This window comes from Dermochelys coriacea, chromosome 2, assembly GCF_009764565.3.
Source record: "Dermochelys coriacea isolate rDerCor1 chromosome 2, rDerCor1.pri.v4, whole genome shotgun sequence".
Classification (NCBI taxonomy): domain Eukaryota; kingdom Metazoa; phylum Chordata; order Testudines; family Dermochelyidae; genus Dermochelys; species Dermochelys coriacea.
In genome coordinates, this window is record NC_050069.1 from 93,899,171 (window position 1) to 93,926,688 (window position 27,518).

General features: G+C 41.9%; 1 protein-coding gene and 1 long non-coding RNA gene across 4 annotated transcripts in view; one reads left to right on the forward strand and one right to left on the reverse strand.

The window, feature by feature from the left end:
* Positions 1 to 1,946: 1,946 nt before the first annotated feature.
* The window catches only part of FAM210A (family with sequence similarity 210 member A), a 30,953-nt gene continuing 5,381 nt past the window's right edge, over positions 1,947 to 27,518 (reverse strand). Inside the window, exons 2-5 of one of the 2 annotated variants that reach the window (XM_043508155.1) lie at positions 19,469 to 19,659; positions 8,842 to 9,334; positions 5,737 to 5,848; positions 1,947 to 3,037 (exon numbers count right to left, since the gene is read on the reverse strand). In XM_043508155.1, the coding sequence (XP_043364090.1) occupies positions 2,771 to 3,037; positions 5,737 to 5,848; positions 8,842 to 9,334; positions 19,469 to 19,562 (966 nt within the window). In that variant the 5' untranslated portion in view covers positions 19,563 to 19,659 and the 3' untranslated portion in view covers positions 1,947 to 2,770. Of the gene's footprint in view, positions 3,038 to 5,736; positions 5,849 to 8,841; positions 9,335 to 17,595; positions 19,062 to 19,468; positions 19,660 to 27,518 lie in introns of those variants that run through there. The other variant, XM_038393024.2, reaches the window with a different exon arrangement.
* On the forward strand, positions 15,159 to 26,606 carry LOC122458727. Of its 2 annotated transcripts, XR_006278928.1 has the most exons (4): positions 15,159 to 15,170; positions 15,543 to 15,545; positions 24,370 to 24,504; positions 26,402 to 26,606. It is a non-coding gene; the product is annotated as an uncharacterized LOC122458727 (long non-coding RNA). The 2 variants fall into 2 exon arrangements; XR_006278929.1 differs by lacking the exon at positions 15,543 to 15,545.

Consider the following 27,518-nt stretch of genomic DNA (forward strand, 5'->3'; position numbering starts at 1 on the left):
GGAAGGTAAAAATGACTTTCCTACACCTGTTCACTACTCCTCTACTTCTACATTCATGGATTTCATTAGTCCTGTTTGCCACAGCATAATCCTGGGTGCGCACATTGTTGCTTGTCTACTATGACCTCTAGATCCACTCACTGCTTTCCATGATAGTCTCTGCCTCTGCCATTCATAGGTATGGCCTGCATTATGTGTTCCCAGATGTATAACCTTGCATTTGGCTTTTTAAAAAAAAAGACATTCAAACAATGTGCCTAGCTTACCAAGTGCTCTAGGTAGCTCTGAGTGCCCTCGCCTCATCATTACTTACACTTCTTTGTGTTATCCACAACTTTTATCAGCAGTGCTTTTATATTTACTTCCAGCTCACTGACTACTACGGGCAGGTCTACTACCAAACCTGGTTGTATCCCACTAGAAATACTGTCAGTCACTGTTGCTGCTTTATTGATGACTAATTTTGAGATATGTCAGATAGCCAGTTCTTAATCCAGTGAATGTGCATTGCAATGATAGTGTTATATCATTGCTGAGTCTGTTTTTTAAATGCATGAGTAGGAAAACAGCTGGCCTGCAGTTATTTTTTTTTAAAAGTCCATAATTATGACCAGCAATTACACTGTTCAAAGCAGTCAAAGGGAAAATTTAATTTTTAATAAAACAAAGCGTGGCCATAGCACTTTATCCTGTGCCCCAAAGATCTGTAGAATCATAGAATATCAGGCTTGGAAGGGAACTCAGGAGGTCATCTAGTCCAACCCCCTGCTCAAAGCAGGACCAACACCAACTAAATCATCCCAGCCAGGGCTTTGTCAAGCCTGACCTTAAAAAAACCTCTAAGGAAGGAGATTCCACCACCTCCCTAGGTAACCCATTCCAGTGCTTCCCCACCCTCCTAGTGAAAGGTTTTTCCTAATAGCCAACCTAAACCTCTCCCACTGCAACTTGAGACCATTTCTTCTCATTCTATCATCTGCTATCACTGAGAACAGTCTAGATCCATCCTCTTTGGAACCCCCTTTCAGGAAGTTGAAAGCACCTATCAAATTCACCCCCTCATTGTTCTCTTCTGCAGACTAAATAATCCCAGTTCCCTCAGCCACTCCTCATAAATCATGTGCTCCAGCCCTCCACTGGTCTTGTTCCAATTTTTTCACATCCTTCGTATAGGGCCCAAAACTGGACACTACTCATAGCACAGGCTGGGACACTTTCCTACCAAATAACATTGTCATAAATGGAGTTACTGTCCCCACTATTATTCTAGGGGACTCTGCTTTGCCCTGGGAAAAGAAGGTTTAATTACACTCTAAGCAGACATAGAATGAATGCGTTTGGCAGATTGAAATCATGACAGCACTGTTTACAGAACACTTATATTACCAAATCATAAAACAAGGCAAAAGAGAGCTGACATTGGATTAAACTAGAGCTGCTCTTTGCTCCTTGACCCCCAGTCAATCCTGCAATGTTGCTGTCTTTTCTTCTCCCCCTAAAAAAACACCTTTGTGAAAGAAGTAGTGGAGGCCATCTTCTTGCTCGAAAGTGATACTTTTAACAGAAATAATGGAGACACCCACATCAAACAGAAAAAATTCACTCCACTCCCTTGCTTCGATATAGATTTTGGCCGAATGAGTCATGAAATGATGGTGCCTCGATAGTCAGATTTTATACAGTTGCAGCAACAGACCTTGTAAGATGTTCAGGAACAGTGCATAAACCCTTACTCAAATGAACAATTTTAGGTTGATCTGAAACCAGAAGAGTATGTAGGGGAACTCGTTTTAAGCGTCTGAGAGGATTCCTGCTTGTTTGTGTTATCAGTCCTAATGACATCTGTGAAAATTCTCATGTAAGTGAGCAACATTTGGGCCCACCACTATATTTTTAAAAATTATCACTATATGCCATCAGTAGGTGCAGACTTATCTCCCTTTAATTTTTATTATTGCAAGCGAGTACAAAGCAGAACACCTTCAGTAAATTACAGCATAATTCTGGATGAAAATGAACCAGTTATGCTTTAGTCCATATTCAGTTACAGTCAGTACATTTTATTCAATCCTATAACATTCTCAATTGTAATTCAACTTTATATAAAAACAAAAGTATAAATGAATACATGGCTACTGTAATTAACTCATCTTAGTTGAAAGGCTTTTGAAAGTTTAAAGACACCATTTTTTAAAACAAAGATCCATATCCCCAACTTGCGTAAGCTGTTTTAACTCAACTGAAGTCAGTGTAGCTATGCCATTTTACGCTAGGGGTCTGGCCCATTAGTTCATTCACTTGCAGCATCAGTGGTAAGGGTTTGCCTCAGAGTTGAGATGGCAGTGGTTAGAGAGAGATCACTGCATATAGAATATATGACTGAAAAGGAGATGACTCCTTTCTCTCAAAAAGAAATCTGTATTCCCAGGGAATGAATGGAGAAACCAGTCTAACACAATGCTGGTTCCCAGCCGACGGCCAGAATAATATTGAGGATCTTAGAGAAGCATCTCGACTTACAAAAAACTGACCACCACTGTTGCCATTGCACATATGAATTTTTAATATTAGATTCATTTTCTCTTTCATAAGACAGATTTTTTTTCTTTTTAAAAGAACTTTAGCATTAAAGAATTTACAGAAATCTTTAATCCTTTGAACACTGATATTCTCCACCCAGCCAAATGAAAACTCAGCAGAAAGTCCATATCCAGATGTTCCAAAGGGTTAAATTGCATAATTTTTTGCACAACCTAAGCTGAGCATTTTATTATTCTTTTCTTTTTTTAAATGAAACTTTATCTTTGGTTTCTTGTATTTTTTCTGTTATTCTATCCTTTGTTTCTTCCATTTTTTCACTAATCATGTCCCTGGTTTCCTCCATTTTCTCTGAGAGACGCTCTTTTGTTTCTTCCATTCTATCCTGTAGGTATTCCGTTACCGGAGGGGGTGTGGACATGTAGCCATGCTTACGAAGATACTTGACAGTAACGGATGTTCCTCCTAAAGTTACAGTGTATCTGGCAGGAGTTGCAATCTTAAAGGAAACCAAAAAAGTATCAAAATTATATGTAAATGGGATCTGATATTCTTTACAAAATTTCTCCATTTTTGTAAAAAGCTTATATTGGTCAACTCCAACTTTTAAAAAAAGGCGTTCCAAGTTATAAGGAAATAAATTAATCCATTCTGAAGGGAATTCTTCAGAAAGGCACTTTCTCTCTCACATACACACACTTTTATTTGAAGTATCCCAAGTATTACAGGTTTGAAGAGATATACCAATGAGGCATAACTGCACGCACCCCTGAGATGCATCACTTCTGGGATGAAATGCAGCAGCTGTTTAACATTACACCCATTTGCCCAACAAAGCCCACACTGGTACTTTGTTGGTGAAACTTGTCAGTCAGAGGTGTGTTTTTTCACCCTCTGACAGAAAAAAGTTTTACTGACAAAAGTACCAGTGTAGACAAAGCTATAGTGAAAACAAGGTCTATATGAACCCTCTAGATTGTGCTGTCTAATCTCTCATCTTTTATTGCTCCTTTTTTTCTCCTATCCAAATCTTTGTTCCCAGCTCTGATCTCCATATAATGATATATCATCATGAAATAAAAGTGGGAGGACAAATACTAATTCCTAATTCAGCGAGGGCTGAAGGTTTGGCAGCTCTTTAGCTACTTATAAATACTCTCTGCATCTGTCTCTCACTTTAAAATAATCTCACTTTGGTTAATTGCTCCGTATTGGAAAATACTAAACAATGCTATAAAGACTTGAAGCTTTGAAGGCCAGTCACTTTTACTATAGGCTAGACACTGGCGTGGAATAAGACAGATAGGTTTTCTGTTTGGGCTTAAGAAGTCATAATTTGTCTTGTTATTGACAGTCACTGCACCCAGTAACAAAAGAGCAAGTTCCTAAAAATATTTTAAATACCATTTAAACAAACAAAAATAAAAGAAAGCAAATGGTAAGCAGCCACCAGGATGATCTGATAAACCAGCACGCGAAGTAGGATGGAAAGAATCTGTTTCATTACAAGAAAACGCACAAAACAAATATTTTAAAAGGTGATGTATGATTAAATGCCAATTCATTTTCCACAAAGTTTACAATAGCAAAGGTAAGTAGTACTGAACGTAAACTGTATTTTCTACTGTTTTCTAGCAACAAAGCAGAATCAGTCCTAGTCTGCATCAAACCAGGCCCCTGATTATGTATAATTAAAAGGGACTCCTGCTTACTGAATAGAATTATCAAACCAGTGGCAACTGTTTATAAAAATTGTTTAGAAAATCCCTTTAATACTTATACATTCTATACTACCTTCTGGGATTCTATGACATCTAGCCTCTAGCTAATGATTAAATGAAACCCTCTTGTTAAAAAGAGTATTTACTTTACAGGGACATATTATTCCAATATCCAAAAATGAAGAATACTGGGAGAACTTGACAGTTACCTCACAACGTGAGCATCTACAGAGGGGGCAGGAAATTTAATGGGAAAGGATAAAGTTGGTCAAATTAATATTCTCTTTCAAAAAGCAAAGATCCTCAGAGAAGATTACTAGCACACAATTTTAGATTATAAATTCTTTGGGGGCAGGAATTATTTTTTTAATTACGTCTGCACAAGTGACTAGCAAAATGGGGCCTGGATGTGGTTGGCCTCAAGACACCACCACCTGATGTTAAATAATAAGTCAACTCTGAGTAGGTACAGGGCCATGTTTTCATAATGTCACCTGCATTTATGAAAATGTCACCTGCATTTATGGACCTAGATAGGAGATGAGCAATTTTTTAAAACATAGCCATTAAATTTACATCAGGCTTGATCCTACTGCCCTCCATTTCAATGGGAGCAGGATTGGTCTCAAAGCAAGAAATGTACATATACTTGGCACAGCCAAATCTCCGGACAATAGTACACATATGTACTATATACCTATCCAAGAATAAGTTGTGTTTATTATAAAATCTTTATATTTCAAAGGCATACATCCATTGACTTTCTATAGGCACCAGTATACTAAACTGTTTAAATTGGCAAGTGTCTGTGCCTTTACTTCATCATCACTTTACTTAGGATAAAAGTTAGATACATAACTAGTAAAGTGCATTAAAACAATCAGATATATGCACAACAAAAAGGACTATGTATCACAAATAAAGATGTTAATATTTAGCTCTTGCACAATGCTTTACACATTCAAAGCACCATACAAACAGATTATGTAGATCTAAACTCAGAAAAAAATATCCAAAATCTGATCTTTAAGTACTGTATTAGGACAATTGGACAATTAAATCCCAACTAAGTCAGTGATGAAAGCTTAAGTACTAAACGAAAACATTCAGTAGAAAAAAAAAATTACAGTCACCTGAAGAACTCAAAGCATTTAAACTGTCACTCTCTGGCTTTGTGAGTTATGTACGGGGAAAACAGAGGTATTACACTGGATTGTCACCACTTCTAGGGAACACCAAACAGCCATTCAACAACAAAAACAAACAGTTTAGGAATATTTTCTTGCGATGCAAAGGTGCTTAAAAGCACTATGATGACTCTTTTAACCTGAGTAATGTGAATATTTAGGTTTAAAACATTCATTTTAAAAAAAGTCTAAACCAGTAAGAGGGAGAACAGTGCTAATTCTTTCTGATCTAAGAAAATTATTTAGATCACTGGGCGACGTCAGAACCAATTAACTGTAATGGTACCTACCTTATACATTGCATATGCAGTTAGTGCATATCCACTCTGAGAGTTTTTCAGAATGCTTACAATGCTTTCTGGTACGCCAATGAACTCTAGGAAAGGAACGACATTCACTCCTCTATCAAAAAAAAAAAAAAAAGATATACATAAAAACAGGATTATGTTTGAAAGGATCATTAAAACTTGTAAATTGTATGAAAAAAATCCATTTCTCTTCATTATTAGATTTAATGGTAAAAAGTTATATTTCAAAATGGTAGTTTCATTCAGCAAAGCACTTCTTACTCTAAGCAACATGCTTGTTTTTAAACAGATTTTCTGGTATGTTTGTATTACATGTAAACAAACAAGATTTTTACATTTTAAGAAATGAAAGTAATAATTATACCTGATGGTTTGAGATACTGCTTAATCAAATTGCATCTGTCCCTATTTAGTACATTTGGAGGTAAGTAGATACATTGGTGCAAAGACAAAATCATATTGATATAAACTGTGAAGGCTCAGTTCGTATGAAAACTGAGAACCAGCTTCAATCTAAGTGCTGGTCTTCACTATCGGGGAGATCCATGCTGCTGCTATCGATGCAACAGGGATCAATTTAGCCGGTATAGTGAAGACCTACTAAATCGACGGCAGAATGCTCTCTGGTAGACTCGGGTACTCCAGCTCTCCAAGAAGAGTAAGGGAAGTCGACCAGAGAGCGTCTCCCGTCGACGCAGTGCAGTGAAGACACCGGGGTAAGTCGACCTAAGCTATGTTGACTCCAGCTATGTTTTCACGTAGCTGGAGTAGCGTAACTTAGGTCAACTTACCCCCCACAGTGAAGACAAGCCCTAAGAGATGGAGACAGAGAACACAATATACTTGTTTGTTTTAAGATTAATTTGCAGCCTACCCTCATAATGAAGTATCCCAGTTTCAGTCCCTCACATTTCCTCTCCAGAGGCATTAAACCACTGGTGGGCAACAGCCTATGAGGGTAATCTGATTGCGGGCTGCAAGACGTTTTGCCGACGTTGACCATCTGCAGGCATGGCCTCCTGCCGCTCCCAGTGGCCACGGTTCACCATTCCCGGCCAATGGGAGTATATGCAATTAGTTATACAAGAAATGGATTCTCCGATATTTAGAACTATTGTTCTAACGTTTAGTTTTGCCAGTGTCACTGAAAGCCTTAAGATTACCTGTACAGGGTGCTCTATAAGTAGTATGCTATCATAATCATAAAAATGTTCAACTTCTCTAAATTATTTTAGCATTTTATTCCTTATTCTGTGCATTATCAGCATAAGAAGGAATAAATAAGTACTGGAAATAGTGTGTTACCGAACTCTTGCTCTAGAAAAGAAAATGGCTTTTTATAGCGTTAAACATTAAAATGTTAACTACTAAATATTAGAAGACTCAGGTTAGAAAACTAAGATGGGCCTAAATATATTGACACTGCCCCTTTTAAATTTGTTGATAAATAATTTCAGACTTGAATAATTTAGCCCTATGCAACTATTATTCATGATCCAACTTACTTTTCACCTCAAAAAGGTTCTGCTTTTCTAGTATGATATATTGAGGCTCTGCTTCTCACTAGTATCCAATTAAATAATGTTTTCATCCGTGTCCATTTCTCAAATGTTTGTTTTAACTGCTAACTAAAGACTCAGACAAACTAGCTAAACTTTACTCAGTCTAAAATGTCTGGATGTGAGCATCAACTTAGATCCATCCAAAGCAAAATATTTTAATAGCTTGGGACCTTTATTCCTCTGAGATGGGCTAAATTTAGAATGACATTTGGATCTATAGCTCCTAGAAAGGGCAATTATGCCAGCTGGTTAGAGTAACTAAAACAAACACTTGTGTCATAATGCATTCTGATGTCAAAGGCCCATCCTTCCAGTCATAAACTATCATTGTTTCATGTCTTCTATTATTAAATATGCAACATGCACAGTCCAGAGATAAACAATTACTCAAATTCAACAAAAGTCACAGACTAATAAAACCTCCCTCTAATCTAAACTGATCTTGTAGCTGACATGAATATTGCTTAATTCCAATCAAGGTGAATTTCCAAAACAGAAACACACTATTGTAAGTCTTTGGGATCCAGTAACTTCACATTAGATCTAGTGTGGCTAGACGAGAGTAGACGTTGTGGAGCGTTGATACATTAGTTTTATTACAAGATGTACAAATACTAACAAGAAAAAAAAAAGCAGGATGATTGATGGTATCCAGAGCTTATATTCAAACATGTATGTATGTCTGGCAGTCTGTTCAAATGATGTCCAGACCTGAAATAGCACGGGCATTGCAAATAAGGACTGGAGTGTATTAGTAAGTGCTGCATACTCCATGCACACCTGACACTCCCAATGCTTTTGTGAGGATCCAAAAAAAGAAAATAATTAGTTTAAATAAAACCCCAGAAGCAAAGCGTCACAATACAATACATTTTCATCCACCACATTGTTTTGGAGAAGCGTGGGGAGAGAGATGACAACTTATCTCAGTGATAAAACTAGTTTCTTGGGAGGAATAGAAGCAACATTTTCTTAAGTTTCTACTAATGGGTCTAACCTAGATCACCAAACACCTGGTGAAACTGGAAGTTTTGGTTCCCAGTTCCTACTGGAGGATGGAAGATAAAGAAGATAGTAAAGAATCAAAGAATTCTTCAAAGGCTTTGTGTCTCTCTCACAAAAAGCTTCTGGACACAAAGATGGGGGGTGGGAGGGAACTACATTTAAAAGGTATCCTGTGAAATGGCTGGCCTTGTGGCTTAGCAGACAGCGCAACCATAAAGGGAGACCTGAGGTGGAGCAAGGGATTGAGCACCCCCCGGGCCTGGAGAAAGCCGGCACCTATGATGTGTGCATTGTTTTATATTGGTGACAATTACATTCCTTCCAAATGAAGATAAAGTATTTGGTATAGACAGACTTTCATTAACAATCTTGGGCTTTATTAAGACATGGAGACTCCTTTTGCTGATGGAGTAAGTTGGGTAATTTCTGACATATAGTAAGATCTATATTGCAGATGGTCTTATATATATTTGTCTCAGATTAACAACAATAATGACCTTGTAACAAATCAGTAACTTACTTCATGGCTGCGTAGTAAAAGGATCCAAACCATACACTGGAAGTCAACAGATGCACTGGAATCATAACTTTTCCATACTGTTTAAAAGTTCTCTTGAACCTCTGAAAGAGACTAATTGATTTGTCTTGTAATGGATCAGGCTCTAAAGAACTTGATTCTACAGAGGTTCCCTGGGGTATATCACTAGCTGGTTTCAAAGGGTTTTCTTCCTTTTGTTCTTTGTGGTGAGGGCCTTCTGGTTGGGATGAAAATACATCCAGTGACTTTCCTTCCTTTGAGAGACAGAGTGCAGCAGACGCATGGAGACACTGTTTTTCAGGGCCCAATGCCAAAACCACTTTGCATCCAGTCTGAGGCAAAACTGGTTTCCCATTTAAGTGTTGAAGGAAACCAGTGCGATGTGGTACCAAACATGTCCGATGTGCCAGCTGAAACACAGTCTGTATTAAATTCCTTTGCATTCTGATGACTGGATGAGAGCTTGCTACAGTTCCTAGGGAAAGCAAACAAGAAAAAAAGTTGATTTCTCTAAATTAAGAATGGCCATAATAATGGTATTTCAAAAGATTAATTTGCAACTTCTTCAAGTTTTAGGGCAATAAGTGAAATTTTAACTGTTTCCTTTCATTTACATAATGTAGCATGTTATAGCCCAGCTGAATGGGGACCTCTACCTTAATTTTGTTTCTGTTAACGCTGGTTAAGTCAGTTGCTGCTCCACTTACCTTTCAAATCTGCCTTTGATAGCACTTAGAATTTTAAATCCCATGAACAGTCTAAATCCACATTAGAAAACCAGTGTCATTTAATTGTACAACGCTGGTCTCCCTTTAGATTTGACTTGTTTAAAAACAAACAACTCCCCCCCCCCAATCTTTGGCCGTAGTCTGTATTTGGTAGTTGAGGTGCAAAGTTAACTTTTTTTTAGCTTGCTAAGAAAGACTTTATGATGTAAATGGAGGTAGCATACCAAAATTTGGGCATGGGCCCTTGCTACTTTATGAGTGTAGAATAGAATGAAAGGTCTTGGAAGGTTCTTGACCCTAGAAATACAATTCTTGTGTACACTAAAGACTCTGATGAATAGAGAAGCAGGGAAACAGACATTACAAGACTGAAATTTAAGAGGGGAAAGGATTTTTCGTCAATCTGAGGGTTGTCTACACAGGAACAGTTTACTCGGGAGAGGACACTTATTCTTGTACAAGAGTGGCTTTTTTCAGTAGGTTTAAAGTTTAGCCCAAGCGACATAAGCTAAACTTAAAAAAAAAAAAAAAAGGCACTCATATTGGAATACTGTCTACATGTTTTCTTGCCTTTTGCAGTATACACAGGTATAATTATAACCAAAAGAGTAAGTCCACACAGCTTTGTCTAAAGAAGCTGTGACTTCCCTGTGTGAATCATAGCATCCACAAAACACTGTGCTTTTTCTTAAAAAAGTGCACAGCATTCTGGGCAGGTATCCCAAGAATGTTCTGCTGCTAATATCAACCATTATACATTGTTTCTCCTGGTGGATTATGGGATACCTTCTGAAATTCTGGGCCGTGGGGTCAAACTCCTATGATTCCTTCCATAATACTGCAAAATTCATCTGCTTATTGCTAGCCAATGCCATTTTCAAAACTGTTGGTTTCAAACAAATTTTATAAACTGCTCTCAGGCAGCGTGGAGGAAGCACTACTGAGCACCATGATCTTGACCATCCTGCATACAGACAGGATGCTCCTGATATACTGGCCAACACTCAGGTCAGTGGCAAAACAGACAGACCACCATCACAATACTGTCCAGAAACAACTATTAGAGGAGTCTGACGATGAAATTGGGCAATTATTTCTACATGATATTTTCTTAGGCTGGCGTCACAGAGTAGAGTGCCACTTCTGGGTTCAGCTAATGATCACTAACTGGTAGGACAGGACACTGCAGCAGACCTAGGATGTTTGGCTGCAGAACTTTAGGATACGGAAGGCTGCTCTCTTGGAAAACTGTGCAAAGCTCATCCTGGAGTTGCAGTGGTGAAATACCAACAAGGCCCACTCAGTGTGCAGAAGCATGTGGTCATTGCCATTGGGAAGCTTGCAATGCCCAGCTGCTACCAGTCAGTAACTAACCAGTCTAGTTGGTAGATCAACTTTCAGGGTTGTTGGTCATGGCGGTACACATTGTTGGCTGTGAGGGTGTTGCTGTCCTGGGTCATTAAGTTTGGCAATGCACAGGAGATTAATGACCGACTTTTGAACCTTTGGGGATTCCAAATTATATAGAGGCCATTGATGGACCCATGCGTCCCTGATGCCAGGATAGGTAGAAATTCACCTCTGATTTGGGCAATGAAAAAATGGAAATTTTGCTCCCAAAACTACTATAAACATGTATGGTGTCAGGGTTGTCTGGGAAAATTGGCTTACTTTCTGCTTCTCTGGCTTATCAAGCCTTTTGCTAAACACATGGTGTGACAGGTTGGATCACAGAAACCCTCCTGGTGCTGCCAACTGAGGTGCCAGGACTACTTCTGCCCCTGCTTTCCCTGCCTGTTTGGGACTCCAGAGCCCTGCCTTGTGCCAGACACGCTTGCAGGCCACAAACACAGACCCAGGTCTGAACCACGTCCCACAAACTTCAAGCTTAACTGAAAGCAACTTAAGAAGCGTTCCTATCTTTAACACTTAGATGCCCAACTCCCAATGGGGTCCAAACCCCAAATAAATCCGTTTTGCCCTGTATATGAGTTTACCCCATATAAGCTTTAAATTGTTCGCCCCCTAACACTAATAGAGAGAGATGCATAACTGTTTGTCCCCCCAGGTATTAATACATACTCTGGGTTAAATAATAAGTAAATAGTGATTTTATTAAATACAGAAAGTAGGATTTAAGAGATTCCAAGTAGTAACAGACAGAACAAAGTGAATTACCAAGCAAAATAAAATAGAACACACAAGTCTAAGCCTAATACAGTAATAAAACTGAATACAGATAAAATCTCACCCTCAGAGATGTTTCAATAAGTTTCTTTCACAGACTGGATGCCTTCCTAGTCTGGGCACAATCCTTTCCCTTGGTACAGCCCTTGTTCCATCTCAAGTGGTAGCTAGGGGACTTCTCATGACTGCAGCCCCCTTTGTTCTGTTCCACCCCCTTATATAAATATAATATTATATAAATCTTTTGCATAAGGCGGGAATTCTTTGTCTCTCTCTTGGTTTCCACCCTCCTTTTAAATGGAAACCAAGAGAGGGACAAAGAATTCCCGCCTTATGAATTCCCATCCTCAGTCAATTGTCCTGGTTGATGGGAGCCATCAAAATTCCAAACCACCATTAATGGCCCACACTTTGCATAATTACAATAGGCCCTCAGAGTTGTATTTCATATTTCTAGTTTCAGATACAAGAATGATACATACATACAAATAGGATGACCACACTCAGTAGATCGGGGTCCCCAACATGGTGCTAGTGGGCACAATGGCACCCACTGGGGCAGTTGTGTGCACCTGCAGGACACCGCACCACTGAAATGCCGCCGCCAAGCGCGGCCAGTGGAGAACCGCCCGCCGAAATGCAACCGAGAAGCATTGCCGTTTCTCAGCAGCATTTCGGCGGTGACGCTTCTTTCTGCTGCCGCTTCTCGGCGGCATTTCAGAGGCGGGGTGTCTGGCGCCCGTCGCAGTCTTCTGGGAATAGGAATGTGCTATTCCCACAGAAAGGTTGGGACCACTGCAGTAGATTATAAATTTTGTAATGATACCTTACAAGAGTCCTTTTACATGAAGCACATTCTAGTTACACTATATTCATACTCATTAGCATATTTTCCTAAAAGCATATAGAGTGCAACGTCACACATGGATAGGAGAAAGAACTGTTTAACTATAACCTGAGTAGCTGCAGAATGACTATGGAGCATTTGGAAGACTGAAAGAAAGGTTAACATATCTCATGACAAGGCCAGGGGCTTCTGAGAGAGATCTGTCTTGTATCATAGATGCTTCTGTGTTTTCCACATCTGAGAGCAAGGGAGAGAGCCTCATCAATGGGTGGGAAGTGAAGAGACTTCTGAGAGGTTATGACGAGCTAGAGAGGACGCCTCATTCTAATGCCCCTATGAGACAGGAAATCACTGTACTCATACTTAGACCGCATGGTATAGGGAAAGAAAATGAAAGTAATGTAATTTAATAAATGAAGTGTATACAATGTAGCACAGACTCTGAATGGATTTTATTAGGAACTGATGTTAGGGAAAGCTGTCTAAGTGAATTTTTCAACCTAGAGCAACTTAAAACATGAATAATTTGATTGGGGGTGGGAAGGTGGAACAGGCTGGAAGGATCAAGTGTAAACTTAAAAAAAAAAAAAAAAGAAGGTTACTCACCTTTTTGTAACTGTTGTTCTTCATATCCATTCCAATTAGGTGTGTGCACGCTGTGCACACAGTTTACTGGAAGGGTTTTCCCCTAGCAGCACGGGTCAGCTCTGAAGCCCCCAGTAATCATGCCTTCAGGGTGCTGCATATAGGGCCCTGCTGACCCGCCGCCTCTCCAGTTCCTTCTTGCCGGATACTCCGACAGAGGGGAAGGCGGGTGGGTTTGGACTGGATATGAGCAACACGTCTCGAAGAACAAGATTTAAGAGAAGGTGAGTAACCGTTTTTTCTTCTTCGAGTGCTTGCTCCTATCGATTCCAATTAGGTGAGTCCCAAGCCTTACCCAGGAGGAGGGGTCGGAGTTTATGGAATCGCTAATTGAAGCTCAGCCCTGCATAACACTACATTATCCCTGGAGTGCTGGCTTAATATAAAGTGAAGGTGTGGACCAAAGACCACACAGCCGCTCTACATATCTCCTGGATTGGTACCTGGGCCAGGAAGGCTGCCAAAGAAACCTGAGCTCTAGTGGAGTGTGCAGTCAGAGTGAGGGCAGGGACCTTAGTGAGGTCGTAACAAACTCGGATACAGGTTGTGATCCACGATGATATCCTTTGTGTGGACTCTGGGAGGCCTTTCATCCTGTCCGCCACAGCAACAAACAGCTGGTTCAACTTATGGAATGGCTTAGTTTGTTCAATGTAAAATGCCAATGCACGCTTCACATCCAGGAAATGGAGCCCCGCTTGTGGCTATTGGCATGGCGTTTCAGGAAAAAGACCGGAAGGAATATGTCTTGATTGGCATGGAAACTCAAGACCAGCTTTGGGAGGAACACTGGATGGGGTCACAGTTGCTCCTTATCTTTGTAGAAAATGGTATACAGAGGGTCGGATGTGAGAGCCTTGATCTTGGATGCCCTTCTGGCTGATGTTATGGAAACCAAAAAGGCCACCTTGTAGGAAAGTAGAGGAGTAAGCACGTAGCTAGGGGCTCGAAAGGGGGTCCCATCAGCCTTAAGAGTACCAAGTTAAGGTCACAAGCGGCAATGGGCTAGCGAATATGAGAATATAATCTGTCTAACCACTTGAGGAACTGCTGCACCATTTAGTTAGTGAAGATGGTGTGTCCATGCTCTCCTGGGTGAAAAGCTGAGATGCAGCCAGGTGAACCTTTATCAAGGAGCGAGACAAGCCGTGCTGTTTCAACTTTAGGAGGTAGTTAAAAGGGGACCGACAATTGTGCTGGAGCGATACGACTCTGCAAGCATCAAATCGTGAATCTCTTCCACTTGGCTAGGTAAGTTGCTCTGGTTGAATGCGTTCTGCTACCCAGAAGAACCTCTCTAAAGGGGTCTGAGCATGTAAGCTCTAGTAGGTTCAACCATGCAGCTTCCAAGTCATGAGGTGGAGAGACTCAAGATTGGGGTGTCGAAACCTTCCGTGATGTTGAGTGATGAGGTCCGAAACTAGTAGTAGAGTGATTGGAGTGTCCACTGATAGCTCCAGTAGCATGGTGTACCAATGCTGATGTGGCCAGGCTGGTGCCACCAGGATCACTGAGGTTCCGTTACTCAAGATTCTGAGGAGGACCTTGTGAACCAGCGGTATAGGAGGGAACGTGCAAAAGCAGTAGTCCTTCCATGGGAGAAGAAACATGTCTGCCAACGAACCCAGGCTGTGGTTCAGGAAGGAGCAGAATTGTAGGCACTTCCTGTTGCCCCTTGTGGCAAACAGATCAATCTGGGGAACTCCCCACCGCTGGAAGATATAGTTTATCACATCTGGAGGGACAGACCACTCATGGTTGTGGAAAGACCTGCTGAGGTGGTCTGCTAGTTCGTTCTGTGACACTGGAAGATAGGACACTTCCAAAAGTATGGAGTGTGCTTTGCAGAACTCCCAGAGCTCAAACGCTTCCCAATACAGAAGAAGGGAGCATGCTCTTCCCATGTGCCATCGCCACATTTGGAAACGATGAGGAGGAGCCCGGAGTATGGGAGGGGCCCTCCTGCCATTCCAGCTCCTCAAAATGCTTCGGCTCTGCCCCCAACTCAGAGTCTGCTTCGGTGCTGGACCCTGCTGCGGTGATAGTACTGTCCGTGGTACTAAGTGTAACCATGGTGCCGGGTCCAGTGCCGGGTCTGTTGTCAGTGCCAGGTGTGGCACCAATCGTGGCACTAGCGGTGGTAGCAGTGGCTGATGCCTGGCAGAGATCCATGGCCCTTCTCTTGGATGTGACAGAAAAGGAGTGTGCTGAGGTGGACCCCTGGGACTGGTGGTAAGCCCATGGGGTCCAGAAGGGCCACTGAGTTGGCATCTGAGCTGGTACCTGCCATTGTGGTGGCCACAGTACCAGAGGAAAGGTTTGGGTCATCCCCACTGACTGGGAGTGCTAGCGGCTATGATGTTTTCTCTGGGACACACGAGTCAGTATCCGATGTGGACACTAATGAGTCCACGCGCATGGCCCATTGTGGTGCTGTGCCTGTCGGTGACAGAGATCAGTGCCGGGGCAACGTAGATCATTGCCGAGTCATAGCTGGCTTGCCCCTGGACTTCACCGCTGACCTCTAAGTCGTTTGGGGACTTGGGACTGGTGCTGTGACACCATTGTCGGGGGAGTGCGGGCCTGTCAATATTATCAGGTTCTGCACTGCCTCATAAGTCTCAGGTGTGGAAGAAAGGTCCAAATCCGCCACCTGGGTCTCCTCCGGTGGCACTGGACTCATCAGTCCCTTCGGTGGGCCCGGAGTCGACGGTGGCCGTTGAGCTGGAGGAGAGGTGCAGTCTCCCTCCCTTGGGAATGGGAGCGCCCTCTATCAGTCTTCCTGTGCTGCTTCTTCAGAGCAGGAGACTATGAGCGGTGCCAAGATTGATCCTGTGCAATGATCAGTGCTGGGGAATGCTGGTGCCGAAGGATTCTGATCCCAGAGTCTTTCCTCGGCACCTTCTGGACCACAGCCAGTACGCTGCACACCGACGCTCAGGAGCCTGGTGCTGCATCCATGGTGCTAGACTCAGACTGAGGGTGGAGAGCTGCTTCCAATTTGTCGCAACTTTAGTCTGTGATCCCTCTCCTCCTTAGTGCGGGGACAAAAGCTTCTACAGATCTTGCACCTTTCCGCTTGATGGGACTCCCCCAAGCACTTTAAACAAGCTGAGTGTGGGTCGCCCTTTGGCATAGGCTTCTGGCAAATCCCGCATGGCTAAAACTCCTGGGTCTGAGGAATGCCCCAGGTCGGGGAGAGGGACCCCCCTCCCTAGTACTCCAAGTCCAGATATCTAACTAACAAACCATTTTTAAACTATAACCATTTACAGGAAATACACTAGAGGATCACTCGTTGAAGATGAGAGACAAAACATTCCGATGACTGCCACTGATGGTAAGAAGGAACTGGAGAGGCAGCAGGTTGGCAGGGCCATGAAGGCCCTCCAGAGCCGACCCAGTGGGTGCTGCTAGGGGAAAAAACTTCCAGAAAACCGTGCATGTGGTACACACACACCTAATTGGAATAGATATGAGCAAGCACTCAAAGAAGAATAAATAAAATGACACAGAAATAGCCAAAAGGACAGAATGAACTTGTTTGTGCAGATGGGATCACAAAAATAAGAAGGTGGGATTGTAACTGTTCTCTTTATCTTCAGGGGTAGAATGATGTGGGAACTGTCTACCCTTTGCAGTTGGTGTGTGTGAAAAGGGAATCTCAAATTTGCTGTATTCTCAATAGGATTAATTAGGTTAAGGTGTTGTCCATGTGAGAACATAACAATGTCCTCCAGCTAATTTATCTGCTTCTGTATCATATCTGACATCCTTTCCTGCAAGTCTATTTCTCTGTCCAACTGGTCCATACACTCTCGACAGCTCCTCAGCATGTTCCTAGTTGTCCTTTCTCATTTGTTCTTCTCCTGCTGCACAAGTGGCCAATTTACCTTGTTAAAATTTTAGCTGTTTGAAAATTCTAAAATCTAAAGGAGCTCAGAATAGTGACTAAGTTATGGTCTTTATGCATTTCTTACTGGTACGCTTTATTTTTTATTTTTCTACAACCAACCACTTTGGATGACTGTTTTAACATTTTTTCCATGGCACCGCCTGGAAGGCAGAGGGAGTGTCAAGTTGCAAGGAGAAAGTAAGGAGGAATATAACAGTAAGAATTTTTGGAAAAAAAAGATGCTCTTTAGTAGTTTAAATTTTCCAACTTGGATGCCAACTTGAGTGCAGAGGCTGCAGAAAAGCCAAGTAAGCAGAGGACAAACCAGCTGCCATGCAATGACTGTGCAAACCCAGTATCCAGAGGACAGGTTTTCAAATCCCACAAATGGACACAACAAGGCAGCTAATTGTAATACAGCACTTTATGCTTACTGGATAAGGGTGCCTCTTCAGCATTGTCGTTCTGTCTCTCTGGCTGGGTGTCTCCAAATGGATCTCCGGATGGCAGTAAGGCATACCAAAGAGATTGTGCTATCCAGGGAAATTTCCTCCTGCGTGGGATCCAGTTTCCAATGCGGTTTCTGAAGGGCATGTCTACCTCATCGTGGGCCATGGCCAAACTGTCCAACTATATTGAGTTTTGTGGCGGCCTCTCGAGCAAAAAAAATCCAGTCCAGCACACATATTGGGAGCAATATGAGAGGTGGTGTTTTTTTGTCTTTGACATTTTTGTAGTTCTGTCACAAGACCATGGCTTTTGCACAGTGCTGGCACGTGCTCTGGGAGTACTGCTTTTCCTCCATTTAGCTGCTAAATTTGCATTCCAGTGACTACTGGAAGGATGAGACTGAACTTGTTCCTCTCTCTAGAGCAGTGGTTTTCAACCTTTCATTTGCAGACCCCTAAAAAATTTCAAATGGAGGCGCGGACTTCTTTGAAAATGTTACAATAGTCTGTGGAGCCCCAGGGGTCCGCGGACCAATGGTTGAAAACCACTGCTCTAGAAAGTAAGGAAGTCCAGGATCTCCTGATGAGACCATGTGAAAACACTGGACATAGTGGTTGTAATGGACTTGGCATCTGAACTAAAGTAACAAGCAGATGTGCTTGTGTGTATGCCATCATTTAAACCAGGGATGCAGGGAGAGTGTGTGTGTGTCTTGAGAGGACTCCAGAGCAGTAGAGACTGCTCAGATAACCAAACAGGCCAATCCAGATGTGAAACAATGCAGAGTGGGATAGCTGTTAGAGGACTACCTGTAGAAGTACTGGTAATTCAAAATGGGGATGCATCCACATGAATCTTATAGCAGTATATAACTCATTCCAAAATAGAATTATGTCACATCCAAAGTGGATTAATTATAGCAGGATAAAACACAAGATGAAACAAAAAGATAATTCATGTGTGGATGCAAGGCAGTTTAAGCCAATAAAATCTAAAGATATACCAAAAATATTCCCATGTAGATGAGGCCTAAGAGTGTTTATCTGGGGAGTGGGGAAGTATATCAGTATAACTACGCTGGTTTAAATTTACACTTTAGGTTAGACCAAAAAAATCTTTCTTGGGTAGCAAGGTCTGATTAAAACTATTTTTCATTTGTGTTTGTTAAAATGTAAACAACACTTCAATTACAGCACAACAGAGATCCCAATTCAAATTCATGAGCCTGTACCCTTCATGTCCTGCTGTGAAACCAGGGAAGTCTACACTTGACATTTACGATATTTCTAAGGGATATTTTTGGGGGTGTGTGCGAGTGTAATATTACGTATCTTTTATATGTTAAAGAATCAAAACAGGGAAACCCAGTTTTAAAAAGTCCTTTATAGCAGAGGTTTTCAAACTGTGGTCCATGGACCACCAGTGGTCTGCGAGCTCCATTCAGGTGGTAGGGTGAATTTGGAATGTGCAGGGCTGCGGCAGCCAGAAAAAGAGGCGACCTTCCCCAGCTCCAGGGCTGCGGTTGCCGGGGAGAGACGACGACCCTCCTTCCCAGCTTCAGCTCTGTGGCGGGGAAAGACCCCCCCTTCCCAGCCCCAGCTCAGGGACTGCCACGGTGGGGGAGAAAGGGCACATCCATCGCATTTGAAAGGTAAAACTACTGACATGAAAATATGAGTTATGTGCTTTTATCTGTAGAACAAAAAAAGTGAATTTTATTGAAACCGCTTTACAACAGTTAGCCAATGGTACAAACAACACTTGGAAAGATCATTAAGTGGTCCACCAAGACCCTCAGCAATTTTCAATTGGTCTGCAGAAAAAATTCAGTTTGAGAACCACTGCTTTATAGGTTAACTTTACTGTAAGATGGGTGTACAACCAGAAAGACTGCACTCGGAGTAGTTACTGATGGGGTCCTGCAGGATCCGGTACTATTCAATATTTTCATTAATGACTTGGATAACAGAGTGTATTATATCCTTATACAATTTGCAGATGATGGGGTTGCAAGTACTTTGGAAGATAGGATTAGAATTCAAAATGACCTAGACAAAGTGGAGAAAGCACAATACTACACTTAGGAAGCAAAACCAAGTGCACAGACACAAAAAGGGGAATAACTCAGGGGTGGCCAACCTGAGCCTGAATTTACCAATGTACATTGCCGAAGAGCCACAGTAATATGTCAGCAGCCCATCAGCTCCCCTACCCCACTCCCAGCACCTCCCACCCACCTGAAGCCCCGCCCATCAGCTCCCCCCCTTCCCTTCACCTCCTGATCAGATCAGCGGTTTCATGGCGTGCAGGAGGCTCTCGGGGAAGGGGTGGAGTGGAGGCAGGGCCTGTGGCAGAGCCAGGGGTTGAGCAGTGGGCACTCCCAGGCACATTGGAAAGTTGGTGCCTGTACAAGGAGATGCATATTAACTTCTGAAGAGCCGCATGTGGCTCCGGAGCCACAGGTTGGCCACCCCTGGAATAACTGGTAGGGAGTATTACTGCTTCAAAGCCTGAGAAGGAGCCAGAATTTACCAATGTACATTGCCAAAGAGCCACAGTAATATGTCAGGTTTCAGAATAGCAGCCGCGTTAGTCTGTATTCGCAAAAAGAAAAGGAGTACTTGTGGCAAATAAATTTGTTAGTCTCTAAGGTGCCACAAGTACTCCTTTTCTTTTTAGTAATATGTCAGGAGCTCCCCTATCAGCTCCCACCAGCCCCGCTCCCTCTTTCTCCTCGCACCTCCCAATCAGCTGTTTGCGGCATGAAGGAGGGCTGGGGGGGGCAGGAAGCAAAGGCATGGCAGGTTCAGGGGAGGGAATGGGAAGGGGTGGGCCTGTTGAAGAGCCAAGGGTTGAGCAGTGAGCACCCCCTGGCACACTGGAAAACTGGTGCCTGTAGCTCCAGCCCTGGGGTCAGTGCCTATACAAGGAGCCGCATATTAACTTCTGAAGAGCCACATGTGGCTCCGGAGGCACAGGTGGGCCACCCCGGCTTCAAAGGATCTGGGGTTATCGTGGATCACAAACCAATTATGAGCCAACAGTATGTATTGTTGTGAAAAATATATCTGGTATATATTAACAGAGGTGTCATACGTAAGACAGGAGCTAACTGTCCCACTCTACTCAGCAATGGTGAGGCCTTAGCTGGAGTATTGTGTCCAGTTGTAGGCAGCACACTAAGAAAAATGTGTACAAACTGGAGGGCAACAAAATAATAAAAGTGTTAGAAAAGTGACCCATGAAGAAAAGTTAAAAAACTGAGTATGTTTAGCCTTGAGAAAAGGCCTGATCAGTCTTCAAATATGTTAAGGACTATTATAAATAGGGCAGCGATCAACTGTCCTCCACATCCACTGAAGGTAAGACAAGAACTAATCAGCTTAATCTGCACCAAGGGAGATTTAGGTTAGATGTTAGGAAAAACTTTCTAACTGTATGGATAGTTAAGCATTTTAATAGGCTTCCAAAGGAGGCTGTGAAATTCCCATCATTGGAGATTTTTAGAACAGGTTAGACAAACACTAACTTTCCGGCCCTACTTTCCTATGATCCTAACATACAAACATGCAAACAAAAGTCTAAGATGTGACTTCCCCACATTCATTTGCAAAGTCTAGTGGTGCCCCAGAGAAGTGTTAAAAAATGTTTAGGAAGACTTCTAGTACAATATTTTCGACAAAACAGCTTAATGCTAACATGAAAACAAGATCTTAAAGAACTTAAATTCATCCTTTTCTGCTGCTTATTGCCAGCAGAATTATACCACCACCACTCCCACCAACAAAAGACATCCAGTTTTTCTTGTAAATCACCCTCTATAGAAATGGAAAGAATAATTAGGTTTTTTTTAAAAAAAACTTTTAAAAGCATTTTCTTTAATGCAATGTTTTCCTCTTTTTTCCATGAAGTATCAGTAAGTCTTTAACTGGGTATTAATCTATAATCTTAAATATGACAGTGTTGACTATTCTGCTAAGTGATTTAACTAGGAAAATCCAGCAACTGTGTTTGTCCAAGGCAGCTGGACATACCTGGTACAGTCATACATTCTTGTACAGGGTCCCCAAACTGTAGTACATGAGCTTGCCGAGAAGTGAATTGATAGAACACCAGTTTTTTAAAGTGGTGATATGTTAACCAATAAAGTTTGGGAACCTCTGTAATGTGAGCCACATTCAATAGGAAACCATTGCACATTCCAGCAGCAGTGAAGAATAATGTGCCACAATCTTAAGCCATGTCTATACTACACAGTTTTGTTGGCAAAAGGCAGCTTTGCAGGCGAAACAGTAAAGGTGTACACACTGGACTGCTACTTTTTTGGGGCAAAATTCTCCTATTTTGCCAACAAAATAAAACCACCTCAATGAGAGGCATAACGCTTTTTGCGGCAAAGTTAAAGTGACGAATGGCAGCGTCTACTTTGACAATTTGTTATGTTGCCATAACAGGCCTCTCCCAGTAGCCCACAATGCCCATCATGAGTGATGTCTCTGCTCACTGTTTTGATCTCGGCTGCCCTGCATAGAGCTATACAGAGATGTGTCCCTCTCTTTTCAAAGCTCCGGGAAGTTCGACAGCTGAGCATGCTGCTCTGTCCCACAGCAAAGAGCAAATCATTAATGTGGAATCCTACTCTCTCCAGTACTAGGAACACAGCAGCAGGCAGGCTACTGCTGCAAGGAGGGAGGGGAGAGGAGAGTGGACTGCGGCCCAGTGCAAAACCAGGGAGAGAGGTGGGGGATGATGTATGGGGGATGTTCCCCTCCCCCACCTTAGGACTGGTTGCTTCCAGTTGCTGTCTGAAGTTAGAGACAGCATGCCAACACACTCACTCTGTCCCAACGCATGCAGTGTCTCTCTCACATACACGACCCCTCCCCAGTCCCCCAACACACACACTGTCTCTCCTGCACACAGACACATACACACTCTTCCCCCGCACCGCACTACTGCTTCAGTTGAAATGTAGCTAGCAATCTAGAAGGATGCTCATGGAACAATGGGATTGAGAAACCTGCATCACCTGACGCTGTACCTGCCCCATGAGGCACTGCAAACCCTTCCCAAAGCACACTGCTGCCAGTTGCACAGGGGCATAGCTACCCACAGTGCACTGCTCTCAGTGTCAATGTAAGAGCTGCTAGGTTGGATGCACTCTGCCAAGACAAGGGGCATAGTGTGGACATGCATCAGTGGTTTAATGAAAGTAGTGGCTGTATGTCAGCATAAACTTTTGTCAACAAAACTCTGTAGTGTAGACAAGGCCTTATTCTCTGTGGTATTTCCACTTGTGGCCATGTCTTCACTGGCACTTCTAAATCTCCCACCACTGCGCTGCATTGGTGCGGCTCCCGCGGTACTAGCACTAGCAGAAAAGTTGGTCACCAACTTTTTTACATTATTGTATCTAACCTTGCTTTGCTTGGTTGCAACATGGTTTAAATCTGCAGATAGATGGGATTTAGCTAGATCACAGAACCATAATAAAGCCTTGGACAAGTTAAGTCTATATCTAGATTTTAATATTCATTGCTGTAACCGAGTCTGTTGACAAAGTAGTATTTGTAGTGTAGACAGACCTTAAGTAGAATAGGAAACAGCTTTTCTTAAAGATCTTCAAGTATTAGTGATTGAACTAAAGGGTATTAGAAAGTATATAAGTACAAGAGCTGTATTTTATATCTGTGTATTCAGTTAAAGACGTGGGATGTTAAACAGTAGGTTTGTACTTACTTAAAAAGCATTTCAATTACTCTTTAAACTGATGTGCAGTTTAGCTAATCTGCATCTAACTAGAAGTGACAGAAATACTCCCACCCCTGCCTTTACTTTGACAGGAGTCAGAGATCTGAAGTTTTACATTGTACTTAGTCCTACCTTTTAACATCACACTAAATTAAATCTCTACAGCTTCTTAAAACATACAAAACTCTTTATAGCTCCTTCTAGGCTGTTACATTTCTGCACCCTACTGCAGACACTGCTTCAATTACTTTTTTATTGGATGGTGCTAATTCCAACTCCATAGCAACCGCTCACTATCCCTGCTTTGTAATACTGAGCAGCTATGCTGGGCTCTTTCCTTTAGAAGGTTTGTTCTGCCCTCTACTGAATTCTTACAGAATTACGCTTGAACTTCAATGTATTGCAATCAAATATTAGCATTGTATTCGTGTCCCCTTACCACGTTATATTTATTAAAAAAATACAACTTTCAGAAAAATTGGTTACTGCCTTTTCTGTCAACAGGTCCCCCTGTTTGTGCTCTTCCCATGGGTTAAGTAAAAACTACCTACAACACAGATCCATAAACCAATAAATTGCCGTTTAAATTATGTCTGATTTGGATTTCATAGAATATCAGGGTTGGAAGGGACCTCAGAAGGTCATCTCGTCCAATCCCCTGCTCAAAGCAGGGACAATCCCTAATTTTTGATCCACATCCCTAAATGGTCCCCTCAAGGATTGAACTCTCAATCCTGTGTTTAGCAGACCAATGCTCAAACCACTGAGCTATCTCTTCCCCCGCAACTAAAACCCTCCGGTATTGTATCTGATCATACAGTTAGTATATAGGAGAGGTGATTGTAAATAAGGCTGTATTACAGCATTAATATAATCACTTTATGGCTTTAATTTTGTCTTGTTACTTGGCTTTACAAAGACTTTCTACAGCAAATGATGAAACAGTAGAGATTCCATTGTCCAAGCACCAGGTGCTGGCTGCCTTGCGGTTCATCGGGGTGTTGGAGAACATGACAGTGTTTCTGTCCGCAAGTTCCTTGATGCAGCAAAGCAGACAGATGATAACATGCTTTTTTATACCATATTCAGGTTCTTTGAACAAAGAAATCAGAGGCTACGAGGGAACCCTAATTTCACCCCAGGTAAAAGGATGGTATAAAATGGAATTACTGAGTTAGTATCTGCCTTTCTTTAATGTAAATGTGTGGTCGAGTTAGCAGTGGCTTCCAGTTCAGCAGGTTGGGGCCTGGTTAGTGAAGATTACCCCCACTGGCTCAAGACAGCTAAAATGTTTGTGCTAACATGGGGGTGACCAACCTGTGGCTCCAGAGCCACATGCAGCTCCTTGTATAGGCACCAACTCCAGGGCTGGAGTTACAGGCGCCAACTTTCCAATGTGCTGGGGTGTGCTCAACCTCTAGCTGACCCCCCCACCCCAAGCCTCCTGTACACCATGAAACAGCTGATCAGGAGGTGCTGATCAGCAGAGCTGCCAGTGGGTGGGGGGCAGCTTATGTATTACTGTGGATCTTGGCAGTGTACATTAGTAAATTCTGGCTCCTCAGGCTCGCCACACCTGTGCTAATATCATCTGGTTTGATTGTGAAGAGGGCTAGAGATGGCATGCCCTCAGGGTCAACGTTGGCGGTGGAAGTTAATTGTTAGCTCTCAAGGGGGAGAGATGCAGAGCCATAGTTCTAACTTGCAGTATCTGTATGTGGTCTGCCTTATCTCCACAATGTATAAAATGATTCCAGTTATAGATGAAATGTCTGAGCTGTAGTAACAAGCACTCTACCCCTGAATATAATTAGTTTCAAAATACGCTGCACTGTCAAAGGCAAACAACTTTACCTTCTATTAAAAATTAAAGATGGATGCTTACATTTGACTAGTGCTGGAAGAATAATGTCTTGATTAGGATCAAAGCTGTGTGTGTTCACTGGAGCTCTTAAACATGTTAGCCAATTCCTGTAAAGCATTTGGGCTTGACTAGGCTCTCAGTCTTGTCTATTACACAAAGAAAACGTGCTAAAGATTTCATTACCTTACTGACATGGACGTGTTTAGCTTGACCACCAACAGGTGCTAGAACTCCAACTTGCCCTGGCTACAGTAAAGTTACTGGGGGGAGGGGGGGAACGACTTTCCTACTGTACGCATTCTCTGTAGCACTAGTTGGCTTCTAATACTGGCAAGATTTAAGTTACCATGAGACTGGTTCACACCAGCCTTTCATCAGGTGTTTAAAACTCATGACACTTCCCTTGAGGCAAAGAAAGAGGCCTGAAAGGACAGATGTCATTACTTGTAATTTAGCAGATAATTTTGTAACTTGAATGAGTGGCAGGAGTCTAATCATAAACATTTAAGTTGTGCCCTTCCCCCAATATCAAGTTTACAAAAGTGTGCATACAGATGAGCCTTTCAAAATAATTAGTTAAGTGAACATTCTCAACCATAAGCTATTTGAAACTTTTAACTGCATAAAAAAACCTGACTTACACCATCCCTGCTGTCTCATTCCTCTTGTGTGAAATCACTTGAACATGAGATATAATTATGGATTAGTAAACAACACAATTTTAGGTCTCACAAGGTAACACGCTCAACCTAAACCCAAAACAAAGGACTATGCGTTTCCATTTAACTACTTTAATACTTTCTTTCCCAGTTATTGCAAAATTTGTGCTGCATATGCCTCCAGCCTAGAAGAGCTATATCCAGATCTTGCAGTTTTCACTACAGACAATCTTACAGTCTCACCATTAAAAACAGAAGAAACTAACACAAATGTCCACTTAAGGCTATTCAGCTGACAGGCCTTAAAAGGGAACTTCACTCTAAAAATAGTAGCTGCTTCTAATGAAAAAAAGCTAAACACATAAGCAAGTAAAGCAAAAACCACTTCCATGTAGGAAAAACCTAAACACCAGTATTGGTGCAGTTGATTTTGTTCTGAATTTTAGTGTCACCGCACCGATCTTAGGGACAATATAAGGATTTTGTGCTAACTAAGCCTTTTGTCCTGTCTTGTAGGAGAACATTGTGAAGAATATGTCATCTTCTTCAAGCAGATTTTTGGAGAACATGCTCTCATGAAGCCTACCACTTTCTGAAAGTGTACTGTTTTCATACAAAATGTATAATTTATTGCATTTAAATAATGAGATTTTGAACTACAAATTTTACAGTAAAATATAAACAGACCATTGTGGCAAATATTACTAAAAATATTACACAACCTCTAGATTGATGGCTTGTTTTTCCCCTAAAAATAGAGCCAAAAAATTGCATTGAGTTGCATTTATGGCCAATTATTGGGGGTTCAAAATTTGCTTTATGTGTTTTTGTTTTCAGAGGTTGTTAACTGAGCAATAAGTCCTCTTTGAGCTAAAACTTAAGCAAGCAAGCCATCCTTGGGTAAAAGGTAGCTTTTTTTTGTTTTTTTGTTTTTTAAGTTGTCTTAATTTCATTTTAAAAACAATTTGTCATAGTTACTTCAAAATATGGAACTCTATACTTTTGCTAAGAGAATATAACATTAGCCCAGCCTTTAACTTTTCCCATCAAGCTATAATTATAACAGACTTAGCACTTTAATGTTTTATAACTGTTTGCAATATTTACAAAGATCAGAAATCCTCAGGTCTATCTGGAATATAGTAAAACAGAAGGGCCCTTTAGGGACATCTGGCACAAATAACTACACTGACATCACCTTCACCTGAACATACAGGTCCTACTCTACCTCTTTCAAGGGAGGACTTTGGTTTCAATGTACTTCCTCTTCATCCAAATCACCAAAGAACAACTTCTTCAGCTAAAATGTGGATATTCCACAATGGTTCAGAGGCCATCATGGCAGTCAGGGCTTCAGCGCAGGTAGTACAAGCCTGGCACAGACCCTGGGTATGTACTTGGCTTGTTAGCCCACACTGCACTGTCTTCACTGGTATTGTGACTTGTGCTAGCTGGATTCAAGTTAGCTCAGATAGGCTTTCCTGTGCACAGGGTGCACCCTTACCACCTTCATTTGGTCACAAATTGCCAAAAAATATATTCCTCATTATGAAAACTGGTCTACCTCCCATCCCTATGACTACCTTTATCGCTCATAGCTTTAACATGAGCGACATGTTTCTGGTTAGTGTCA